This window comes from Hippoglossus hippoglossus, chromosome 14 (genome assembly GCF_009819705.1).
Source record: "Hippoglossus hippoglossus isolate fHipHip1 chromosome 14, fHipHip1.pri, whole genome shotgun sequence".
NCBI classification, from domain to species: domain Eukaryota; kingdom Metazoa; phylum Chordata; class Actinopteri; order Pleuronectiformes; family Pleuronectidae; genus Hippoglossus; species Hippoglossus hippoglossus.
In genome coordinates, this window is record NC_047164.1 from 22034511 (window position 1) to 22047976 (window position 13466).

The window sequence follows — 13466 nt, forward strand, 5'->3', positions numbered from 1 at the left end:
ATTCCATAAAAAATCCACATTATCTCAACTACACATTTGTTGTGGCTGCAGTTTTGTAGCCCTATTGGTTACTGTATATCAGTTTAATGTAAATCTGTTAAGTAGTTTTTGGTAACTTCTGCTGACAAATAAACAAACCAACCAATAATAAAACAAATGGACAGAGGTGAAAATATAACCCCACTGTCAAAGGTAACAATTTCTTTGAGAGGAACTTAAACCAATGATGCCACCATTTCATTTTGTATCTGCATCACTGTGCACCTGCAGCTCCATGTAACAGATGCAGTGCATGTCAATGACAGTCTGTTTTGTTTACTTTAACTATTACCACTTATTTAATTAAGCCAGGTACATTCACTAACTATGGTATAGTCGATTTCTTTATTGAACTACAATGTAAACTGATAATGTAGTAGTGGTAGTGATAAAGCCTGTTCCTGAAGGGGAAAAAAGCAACTCTGTGTTGGTGCTTGGTCAGGAGACAGTGGCCACTTGTCCACATCACATCACTCCCAGTCTACCTGCATTAACCCACTGTATAAAGACAAATAACATGTGGAAGCCTTGTGGAACAAATAAATACCATCAGGTTCAGAGCTAAAGGATGACATCAGCATGCCAACATGCTTAAGGTATAATTCATCTGTTCATCATGAGGGGAAATCTAATGTGTAGATGTTGAGGTAATTCATGCCCACTCATCTTCCATCATGTTCCTATCATGACAGTTCATCCAAGAGTTGAGTTACTGCACACAAAGTGAAGGACTGTTCAACCTGTTGACTAACAGACCGATGGCTCGATGTTTCAGGCCACAGCCCAATAACATACAATTCTTCCTCTGAAGTGACTGGATTTTACTGTGTACTCAAACACTCAAATTTGCATCCATGTGTGATGGATGTAGGTGTGGTGACTCATTCACAGGGAGTGAATGCCATTTAACATACGTTACTTCCACACACTTTACCTTAAATTATCATAAAATAACATGTCTGCATCCACAGTCATGTGACTCCATATGGAGCATGAGTAACACATACACACAGCCCTCCACAGCCTATGTTCATACTGAGCTCAGAGACCCATCTCAAATAACCATTACGGCTGGCTTGTCAGATTACATAACAACACTTGTTCATCAGCAACACGTAGGTTGTTCACTCAAATGACAAAGAAATCATCAAATTCCAATTAGTTGACCTCTTTCTCAGCTATTCACAGAATGTGAAACACTTGATAATGACGAATAACAATAAAATGCATGTTTTCAGTTCATGTCAGTGTCAAAGAATGAAACAACTGACAAAACAACATCTTTTGCCAAAAGAACTCACCAGTTACAGTCAAATATTATCTAAAATACCAGTGTTATGAGACAAACCTGCCACAAGAGTGCTGCTTAATGCAGACACACTCTTTTTTGGGCCCTCTGTGACTATGAGATCCAAATGTTTCCACAACAAAACCTTGCCTGACTCAACTTCTCCTTTGGCAAGAGATTTTATTATGGAAATGAAATAATTTGTCTTCCAGCAGAACGCCTGATCTGATCTCAAGTCCTAACCTCGTCTCAGTCCAGTACACTGCACACACAATCTGTGAAGGCTGAGTGGAATAACTACAGGTGAATTTTAAATACAGAAAAATATTCCTTAACTTTACTGGTGCAGCTGTGAGAGATGACAAATGACACTGCTACAGAGTATATTTCAAAGTGAATGTGGATGAACTGTCTGAATATGTCACACACATAAAAAATACATCACAAAAATTAATATAGTACTTGTGCAACTTGACAGACACATCACTCTAATAACCACAGCGATAAATATAAAAAATTAATTTGTGGAAACACTCTGAATGCTGAACTCAGCAGCCATGTCTTTTATTCATCAGTTCATCAAGTATTTATATAATGTTGGAATCGTTTGGACCAAATAAAAAGAATACACTTGTGACCAATTCATTAAACAAGCAAACATGTTTGGCTGAGCCAAGACGATGCATTCATTATACTGACTGACAGGGGGAACAAATACCGAATAATGAATCCTCTAATAAACTAAGAAAGTGTGAGTTTCTGTTGAAGTTGAGGCAGGAGCTGCACTGAATACTAAAACCAAACAGCAGTAAACAAGAAAAACAAAGAGGCAGTGCTGCTGTAAAGCAACAAGAAACCCACAGTGGGTGAGACAGTCATGCTGCCCTGTGACAGTACGAGCAGGCAGCACACCCAGCTGGGACAACAAAAGAAGAACCAGTCGCTTGACTGCACACAATTCATATTTGCTCAAGAGTTTCTATTATGCATGCAGTGAATGGACATTACATTCTGTGGTGCAACCTGATATATCACCAAATACCCTGCAGGTGAAGCAGATGTAAGCTGTTCACACACTCATTCTGTATTCCAGACAGCAAAATGTAATAGACTCAGCTGACTGCTGACCTCTACTGGTTTCTCAACATAATGACAAAGTCTGGGAAAGGGATCCTGTGATACAGTCAATGTCGTGATGAGATGCCAAAATTCAGATAGAAAATTATTGATCAAACTCAAACGTGGCTTTTTGTTTGAAAGAACACTACTTTTCAACAATTTCAAAACGCTCATATTTACAAACAAACCCAATCCCAGTTTAGTGAATGCTACATAAGAAATGCTAATTCAAAACAACTAAACCATTGCATCCTTACATCTTTTATGATGTCACACTAGAGTCAACAACACTGTGAATTCTAAACTTAAATTCGATCCAATTTGAGAGTACGGAGTAGGCTACTACAGTGATTTAGAATTGCACTGACTGAGAGGTTGGTGGAGTCATAAGAGACAGATTTCAGTAAATACTTATCAAAACTGAAGCAGCTGTGGTCACAATATTAGATCCTAGAAAGAGGCATGGCCGTACTATTCCCATAATACAACTCAAAGGTGTGTTTCATCAAATCCTCCTTAAAGGTCATTTCTTTCAAAACTCATCCCTTCAGTTGGTAAAGAGGGTGTTCTGATAAATGCTATCATTCTCCGGCTCAGGCCAATATGACCCTGATGACAAAACCATCATGATTTTAAACTTTAACTCCAGATCCACAGAAGACACTATACTATTGTTTTCATAGGCTGAGGAACACACTTGCGAAATGAGTTTCCTGTGTAGAATCAATTTTGAGTTATAGCTTAAACCCCCAGGTCTTTTTTTGTTTAAATACATCACCACAAATTACTAACTCCACCAGAGAGCAGGAAAAACTGGAACAGCATACTAGTGTTTTCAGATCGATAGGCTAGACACGTATGTTAGCTATGCAAATACCAGCTTTGGAATTAATAAGGTATTCAGTACTTGATTATACTTTGAGTGGTGGTGGTGAGCATAGTCATCCTCCTGAGAGAATATCTTAGCTTATAACACAAATCAGGAGAATAACTTTTACATTTAAGTGAAATGTCAGGGGAAATATGAATCTCACATAGCAATATCAAGTACAAGATATATTATATAAGTATGCCTATAGATGGGAAAAACTTAGACCTGCAGAAGTGGCTGGATCAAATGAAATATTAGACATACGGTACTTCAATGTCCTTAGGTGCAAGCTTTGTTTTACTCACAATTATTAAGGCATTGATTTTAGATTATTCTATCTTTTTAATTTTGGGTTTATGATTAGAGTACCTCTGATGAGGGGAGTTAGATGTAAGCAAAACGTTATATTCAAGTTCCTAGTAGCTAATAGAGGTATTTTGATGGCAAGGAAATAAGATCAAAAAAACTCGAAAATGCAAAAAGGATCTACACAAAAAGAGCTGCTGGGTGAAGTGACGTGGGATTAAGGTGAAGTCAAACTGTTATTCAGCTTGTGTGTGGCTGTAATGGCCAGGCTGCAGCAGCTACACAAGACAGCAGCATTCAGACCAGTGCTGGGTAACTTTGACCAATTCTGAGACGTGTAAAGCTGAAACAAATGAGGTCATGCTTTAGCCGATGGGGACACGAGGATATCAAACAAATGCAAATCATCAACCATCTCCGACGATACCAACAGCAAAATGAAATCTGCTTGTTGTCAACTGGAGGAGACGGGGGAGTCATATTTCTGTCTGTATGAAAATCATCTTCCAATTTCTTACCCAACACCAAAGGGGGATAACGAGAGTAGGAAATAAAATTCTAAGCCACGTCTGCACCATGACTGACATCCATAGTGTTGCAATTTTTAGCGGCAAGTTACACTGAACTTTAAAACCTCACTGGTGAAACACACGCACACACACCTCAGGGCCGTCAGTCCAGCCCGAGGTAGAATTCTTCATCATCTGGGATACATGTGATTAGTTCCAACATTAATAAGGAAGAAAAGCTTTGATGTCTTTACCTGAATTGTGCCAAAGTCCACGTTTTCATAGTGGAAGTGAGCGCACTCTGCCAGTTTCGGGAAGTGGCCCTTGGTAAAGCAAAGTCTGGAAACATAACGCACACGTACTCAGTTTGGTTAGCACTTCATACTCTGCGAACAGCAACACCTTGGAGTGTGTATGACTTGTATAAGGAGGAGAGTGCAGCATAAACAGAGGGAGTGAAAGGAGGAGGAAGACACAGAAATAGACCCAAGGAATGGAAGCAACTCAAGCAGGAAACAGAGGAGATCAACAGCCAGTAAGGAGCAATAAATAGAGATGAACAGAGGGAGGGAGAGATGTGAGAAAGGTTGATCACACAGTCACAGGTGTGTGTGTGTGTGTGTGTGTGTGTGTGTGTGTGTGTGTGTGTGTGTGTGTGTGTGTGTGTGTGTGTGTGTGTGTGGTCTGTATATGTTTGTGTCATCTACTCACTTCTTGACATTCTTGACCTTCATGCTGGCCGTGCTGCTGCTGCACGAGCGCATGAGGGGCTCAGCCCGCAGCTCAGGGATCTCTGCACTCCTTGCCTACAGTGCACAAACACACACACACACACGCAAACATTATAGTGACGCGGCTGACGCATACAAATAAATCTCTGCCACTGTTCTACTGCTTGACAATTTTCCAGTTAGGCTTTGCTTTGCTGCACCATTCAAATAAGCAAGAGACTTTGAACTTTCAAGCACATTCAAGTCCACTGATTGTAAACTTCACTGACTGCTCGATGTAAAATCATCTGTCATTTATCATCTATTGTGGTGTTTTGTGAAAGGACCTGGGAACCTCAGCACATGAGACATTCATGTTAAACCAACCTTATATAGGAACAGTGACTGAATCAGGCTGGTCGGCATATCAAGAGGTGAATTTCATAATCAACATGTTTGTCATTTCATGACTACAAAAAAAACAAAGCCCTCAGTTTGTTTACAACTGTAAATCCACTGGGTGAGTTAAGCATGAGTCTACTGAAGTCGGGTGGTGGATTTAAAATCTCTCATGACTGACTTATGTAGTGCATCCTATGGTTTCATAGATATGAGCTGGGTCATCTCCTGTTGTTGGAAGTAACACATTAAAGGGAAAGTTCACCGAAAAATGAAAATCCCCTTATTAATTACTCACCACTATGTAGATGGAGGTGTGGGTGAAGTGTTTGAGTCCACAAAACACTTCTGGAGTTTCAGGGGTAAACAGTATAGCAGCAGAATCCAATAAAATTTAAGTCAATGGTGAGTACACTGTGTTTTAAGCCTAAATGTCCTCTGATATCCTCATACGAGGTGCATTCACTGACCCTCGGACACACCATTGTGTGGCTATGGCCGCTAGCTTAGCCACTTCCTGTGGACTTTTAGGCTTAAAACACGGTGCAAATGACCTCATTTTGAGTTGAATATGAATGTCGGGACCTGTAGACACTTAGATGACACCACACGAGAAGTATGTAGGCATTTTATGTTTATTCTGATGTTTTATTACGTCTGAAGAAGCACTCACCATTGACTTTAATTGTATTGCATTCTGCTACAACAAAGTTTGCCCCTGAAACTGCAGAAGTGTTCTCTGGACTCAAACACTTCACACACCCCTCCATCGGCATAGTGGTGAGTAGATAATGAGTGAACTTTCATTTTTCTGTGAACTATCCTTTTAACAGCCATGTTCATTTTAGTGTTTTCCTAACTGTATGAGCTTATTAGATGAATAGTCAATATTTTAGCAGATTTGTCCGATTGAAGAATTTGGCATAATAAACAATAGTTACCTTGTTTTCTTTCTCCATTTTATCTCCACTTCTTCTTTACATCACATTGTATCTTCATCGCGCTTGTTACTTTCATTTCCGCAAACAATCACACACAAGATATCTTTGGATGTGGGACACATGATCAGGCCACATCCTGTTTTAAATATAGCCTATTCCTCACAGTACTATTCCTCAGTAAAAGCCCACCTTGGTCTGAGCACAAGATCATTACGTAGAGTCACTGTAGTTACATTGTTTGTGATGAGCAGAATTTCTGTTGAATAGGTCTGAACTGCATTGGTTTTGCAAGATCTGTTTTGGTGAAAATGAGAGGATGATAGAGGCTTTTTTTAAACCTGCTTCATGTTCTGTTTCACCTCATTTTAAAATTGGTTGCTTATCTGTGTGAGTTAATATGAATAAATTATGTAATTTTAAATAAGAGAGCATTTGGATTTGGTGGCATGCTTAATATTTCTAATATTTATCAGATAGCAGGAGCCCTGGATCTTATAATAGCACTGACACTTAGGCAGATCTGATTGGTCGATGTGATTCTGTCACGCCCGACAGAAACCTGATCCAGTTGTTTGTATGGGTGCCCCCTATTGCAAGGTTTTTCCATGCCATGCTAAAAAACAAACAGACTTCAGCTCAGAGTGTGTTGGTGTATAGATTGTTGCTTTTAACACATTAACCACTTCCCATAATGGATAGTTATCACTGGCTCAAATGTCACTTTGTGCTGAGACAAATGATGAAACCTATATTTTAGTTCATTACAGTCTTTGGTCAAGCTCCACACAAAGATGCATGAATGATTGGATCTGTCCCAGTTTGTTATAAAATGATTCTTTCACTAAGACACTCGCTTGTTTCTTTTGGCTCAAATTAAACGTGCAAAAATGCAGCTGTGGTCAACACAACACGAACAGAGCCTGGGGAAACTATTTTGGTGCGGGCAGATTTTATCGGTGAATGTATTTACTTTGTTTTCATTTTAGTAAACTGACAACAGGTTGTTGGAAGCGACCTGGGAGACAAAATAACTCCAAAAAAATAAAGGTGAGGAAAAAAGACAAAGATAAAAAACACATTTTTGAGATGGTAATCTATGTGTAAGAAAACTGCACCAAAGAGCTGCTGGCCATGTGAGGTGTGGATGAGACAAAGTCAGAGCTGTGAAGCGACAGCCAGACGGTCAGTGACAGTGAAGGTGGCATTCAGATGAGGTCAGCCGAGACAGTCCACCTCTGTGCAAGGTGTTAACTGGACATGTCTGACAGAGGTGGACAGCAACTGTTTAAGACACAGCAGTCATTTGAAATTGTTCATATATAGTAAAGCTGCAATTTTTAGTTTATTGCTAAATCTTTGGGTTTTGGTCAGTTAAATGAATCACATTTTTTCACACATTTATGATATATTATACATGTGTGTGTGTATATATATATATCTAAATGTTTTTAAGACCTTTTTAATAACACTTGAAATGATATTTAAGAGCAAACCTGGGATGGAAATACACCTCAAATGTGAACATATACTAAATAAACACATTTATGTCCATTAGAATCCAGTGCCTTGATCCACATTGACCAAAGTTTGAAAGAGTTATGACACTGAGCTCAGTTTGCCTTCTAAGCACTTCCAAACACGGCTTTAATTGCCACCACGAGTACTCATCATTCTCAAGCCACTCCTCGTTATACTTGCATTACCCCGTGTTCATAAACAAGCTAGCAGGCTGGCTAGAAAGGGTTAATTTATTGCATAAACTTAACCAAAAAACAGACTAATAATGTGGCGCATACCAGCACTACGAATTATTCTTCTTCAGTCTGGAAGAGTAGAGCATTTGTTTTTTGTTTCTTTTTTACTTTTGATGGTGACATTCCCAAAAAATTTAAAATCATTCAATCTGAATTTTAGACAATTTAGTACTTTTTTAAAAGCCTTTGTAAATTTTGTAAAATCTAATTTATGACATTTTAAGGCTTTTTAAGAGCCTGCAGCCAACCCTGTGTGTGTGTGTGTGTGTGTGTGTGTGTGTGTGTGTTGTCTGCATTATGAGGACGTTTTGAAGGATTGTTTGAGAGTCAACACTTGTTTCACGTTAGCATTAGGTTTAGCGTTAAGTTAAGATAAATGTGCATATGTATAACAACACAAACATAGCAAATTTCAGTTGTGTTTTTCTGACTGTATGATTCAGATAATCGTGGAAAAAGATTTTACTGTTCATTTTATCTTTCCTTTGCAGGGATGTGGAAATGTTTTGTTCCATTATGCTTCTCTCTACAGTGATACAGAATACGTATCCTACACAGTGCAACAGGGCGTTGGTGTGAAAGCTTTCACTAAGTTGCTTAGTGCTTCTCATCACCTCTTGAAACCACATAACAACATACATAATGCACACTATTCCAGTATAGACTCCCTCTTGTATCAAATATTAAACAAAGAAAAGCAGACGTGCAGTATTAAATGCTCCGCCTCTGTTATCAATATTCATTAGACTGCTGAGATTGTTGTTTCCCTTTCTCTCCACTGCCCGATTGAAGTAAGCACTTGCGATAGGGCTCCAACCACGCGCCGACCACGGGTGGCTCTGCATGTTACCATGGAGACGGCCTCATTTTCAGCGTACTGTTGATGCAATAAGCAAGACCCAAACCAAAGATGGAAGGAAAGGAAATAATGAATGATGCTGTTTGGTGAATGGAGAGGTGGGCTGAATGACACAGGAGTACACAGATGGCAGCTAGATGACTATCTATGCAAAGAGTGTGGAGTAGAGTAGCTTCAGGACGCCAACAGTCCTCTGCATTAATCATGAATGTGTGATAGTGTTTCGGGAGCAGAGGAGACGCGGTTTCAATAGGAGAAAGAGAGACACAGCTAATCAATCCGCTGGGTTAAAAACAGATAAGAAAGTGACAGGCAGCAAACAAGCCTATCAGTGTGGTGTTATCAGAAGATCTGACACGCCACTTACGTCACTTCAACTGACCCGTGATGAGAACTGGATAGTGATGAATGCACTGTATGTTATCAAAACAGTGACCATCTCATACCTTTGCAAATGTGTGCGTTCATGCAAAAAAGAACACTGCAGCGAGTGTGCGTATGTGTGCGTGTATGTCTGTGTCTCTCACCATGGCACTGATGGTCTCCTCCCAGTCAGGTCTCTCTCTGGGATGGATGTGGGCCAGTTCAGGCACAATATCGTCCTCCTCTGGGTGACGCCCAGGCCTCAGACCTCTGTAACACAAACCCACACAAATACACAAACTTAGAACTAAACTTGTAATAATTTCACTCAGCTGATATTTAACATTAAGGCTGCAAGCCTGCAGCTAACAATTAGTTTCATCTTTGATTACTGAAAAAAAAGGCAGGAAACGAAAACGGTGTAGGGACATTGCTTTGTTTTTTTTGTCTGACCAACAGTCCAAAACTAAAAGACTTTAATAGACACTTATTATTTATTAACATTTATATATGACAATAAAAAACAGCAAATTCCCATTTGAAGAGCTGGACTATGAGTGGGAAACTAAATATTTTCAATAAACAGAATGAACATATCTTAAATTTAAATAATCACTGCCTCTTTTCATATTTATTAATTTATAATCCAGTATAAGAGGAGAAAACTATGTGCGGATGAGGAGTATTTTTCTATAATTGTGAAATAGAGCTGCAATGATAAGCCATTTTCTGCATATTTTTAAGTTAGGGTTTGCTGCTTTTCACTTGTCACTATATCACTGTAAATTGAATATCTGTTGGATTTCAGTCGAACCGAACAATGTGACTACATCACCCTTGTCTGCAGGAAAACATTATGCAGATTTGTCACAATTAGTTGATTAATCAAGAAAATATATGAAGTTATCAGATTAATTTATAATGACAATAATCTTTAGTCGTAGCCTGACAATGAAAGACAAAGCTCTGAAGTGATCAGGGCATTGTGACTGGCCCAGGAACGATCTTTTTGATCATAAGCGTTGTAGGTGAAGGGAAGTATTCTGCAAGGAAAAGTTAAATGTGTCCAGTAGCAAGAGCCGGGTCAATTCTGGTTCGGTATAGGAGCTTAAACTGTGAATTCAGTACACTGGTGCAGTCTGATGTTAAGCCAGTTTGAACATTTCCACACAGGCCCAACCAGTAGCTGCAGGGCCCAGTTCAGGACATTTTGAATGAGTTCAGCATCCACAGAACAACAAAGGAAATGTCACAGAGCCCAGGCATCGGATAATATGATGAAGATAAATTTGGGGCTGGCACTGCCGTCACAGAAAGACTTAAAGTTGATGAGATGTCTGCCTATATACAGTCAGCTCATCTACTTCAAAGACTGCCCTTGTTTCCATAGAGGCTGAGTGAGGAGAAGAGAGTGGGGATGGAAATGAAACAGATTTACACAGCAGCATTTCACAAAGTGACGGGTGATGCACACAGAGTGCACATACACTATGCATCCTGAATTCAGCAGTGAGTCTAATAAACTAGAGCAGACACACCAGAGCTTTGTTTTTGTGGGAGATGAAACAGTCTGGAGCAGCTACAATGGCACCCAGCAAACACGGAAACAACATCTCTGCATTTAGATAATTGGACCTCAGTGCAGAGGACTCCGAGTAAAGACGCAGGGAAGTGAAGTTTAGTCACTTCTCTGTACTCCCCGCTCTCTAGCACTCTCACACAACCTCTGATGCAACCTACTTCATCATTCAGTCAAATGATGCCACTTTTACTCAGCCTAACAATTTCGTATTAGCCTTTATATCTCAATATACAAGGACTTAAAGGGATAGTTCACTCATTAGCTACTCACCACTAAAACACTGTTTTCAGCCTAAAAGTCCACAACCTCAAGTAGCCATGCTAACGGGCACACCGAGCGTGCCCTTGAGCGAGTGTGCAGTGTGCAGTGTGTGGGTACGAACGTGAACGAGGCTCCAGAGGAGGATACCAGAGCACAATTAGGCTAAAAACATGGTATTTCGAGTCAAATTTGAATGTCGGGGCCTACGGACACTTGGATGACACTACAGGAGCAGTATGGAGGCATGTTATGGTTTTGAGTAGATAATGAGTCAATTTTCAGTTTTTGGTTAACTAGCCCTTTTAAAGATACTTAGATCCAACATGGCATACAGCATCAAAGATTCAGTAAGTGTTACTATGGTACTGAATGGATTATAAGCTGTAGTGACGATATTACCATAAACATAATTCTACACATTAACCATATTTTGTCTTTACATTAGCACGCTAGCCACCTAAATGATGTATTTCATTTTATTTATTCATTATTTGAAAAGAGACAATGTATATTGATCGACATTGATATAAATTGTAAATGCACCAGAGTTAGCTGACTGGTACAATATAAAAAGGGAACAACTTAAAAATAAAGCTAATATAACAGTAGCAGATTGAAACTTGCCACTTCTGTTAAAATTCAGTAAGAATGTGATCGACATGTGGATGGAAACCTGGCTATTGTAAAACTAAGCGAGTTAAGCGTGTGTGTGAGTGGACAGAGCAGAGATGATGAAAGATTAAAGGGCCCATATTTTATACCTTTCTGGGATTTAATTTGAGGTATTGGTACCCCTAAGATGATATATCAGTGGTTTAATGTCGAAAAAACTGCTACAATGTGTATTTCCATGTCCTCTCTTCTGGTGCTGCAGACAGAACAGGCTGTTTTCGCCTGCCTCTTGAGCCCCTCCTCTGATTGGCTGACTGCACTTTGGGTGACATGCGACCAGGCCTATCACAGGTCTCATTCTGGCGCATTTACGACCTCTCTGGTAAACACAGCTGAAAGTCCCGTTGTTATGTTTGCAGCTATTGAAGACCTGCCACATATTTACAGTCGGTTACAACAGGATGTTTCTGAACTGTAAGTTACACCGTCCTCATGTTTGTTCAAGTTTTAGCAGGACAGTCGGCCAATGTAGGAGTAACGTCCCAAGCTACAGTACGGAGTTTCACAACGGAGTTCCAATACGGAGTAACATCTATGTTACTCCGTAGTGAGCACAGCGACACGTCAGAAGAAATAAAGCGTAACCGCTGGTCTCGAACAGTAACGTTCTTAGGAGGAATGTGCACGGACACATTCTCTTCCTTGCATCCCTCCACGCTGCAGTGTTTCTTTAGTGTTGTTTGTTGTGGTTAGCCTGTGGTAGCTAACAAGCTGCTAGCTCAGCAAAATGTCTGCTTAGTGTCGAGTTTGGTGTGGAGGGGTGGTGGTGGGGAGCGGTTTTCATACTTTGAGGGTACCTACTGACCCCTTCAAGTAATTACGGAAAGTAAAAGCCCAGAAAAAGTATTTTACACAATATGGGCCCTTTAAGAGAGTAACAGTAAGTGTTCATGTGCACAGATTTAGAGGGGAAATGTGTATATGTTCATGATTATTTCTATTTAAATATGATTAATATGCTTGCAAGTAATGCAGGGCCACATTTTATAAGTTTAATATCGATTATTTGAGGATAGCGGTTTATCCAAAACATAAGAAAGCAGTAATCTTCAAAACTGTAGATTCTCAGTCATGCAGTGATGAGAAATAACTGACTGACACTCCTTCACCGCTGCCACCCTAATGACATGCTTTAAGCACCACTTTCCAGGGAGGCTCGACAACTACTGTCAGTGTGAAACACTTTCAGACACACTGGGTAAAGGCCAAGCTTCAGCAGTGCATTTCACTTGCCAAGTATCACTTTCTCTGTTCACAAGTGCAGTGCACTCCAGAATTCCCAGCATTCCTTGGTGAGAAGGCACGGCAGGAGAAAGGAGCTGCTCCTTCCAGCACCTGCTCCAAACACCCGGCAGCAATAAAAGTGTGCTTTAAACTGGTGTTAAACGGCAATCCTGCCTGTTTCCAGCCCACACTCTGTCATTCTTCAAAACCAGGTAAGAGCAGTGAGAGAGAAGACGAATGTTTCTCTCTGCAGCTCTGTAAGAATCGAGAGGACCCATTTAATGTGGTGTGAATGTCTCAATCTTGACTGTTTTCCAAACATTTCCAGCACACACTCAATTTTGGTGCATTTTAGCAACAGCCGCTCCATTTCTGCTCTGAAAGATATAAATGCCTCACTGCATTTATCCCCAGCCACCACTCTCTCCTGTCTCTGCTATTAGGCTTCCTCGTCACTGAATGTCTGACTCAACATGTGCCCAACCCCAAACAGAAATCCTGTGGGTGATATGCTCCATATATTACAATATTTCAACACAGTTGTCACAGCCAGTTTAGCACAGGTCTTT

The 13466-nt window shown here is 40.0% G+C and overlaps 1 protein-coding gene across 6 annotated transcripts in view; it reads right to left on the minus strand.

Annotated features, from left to right (window-relative positions):
• Positions 1–13466, minus strand: part of arhgap32b (Rho GTPase activating protein 32b) — a 99647-nt gene that overhangs the window by 52163 nt on the left and 34018 nt on the right. For all 6 annotated transcript variants that reach the window (XM_034607406.1, XM_034607405.1, XM_034607407.1 and 3 more), the window contains 3 exons: positions 9323–9428; positions 4844–4938; positions 4387–4471 (listed from right to left, as the gene is read on the minus strand). In XM_034607406.1, the coding sequence (XP_034463297.1) occupies positions 4387–4471; positions 4844–4938; positions 9323–9428 (286 nt within the window). The remainder of the gene's footprint in view (positions 1–4386; positions 4472–4843; positions 4939–9322; positions 9429–13466) is intronic.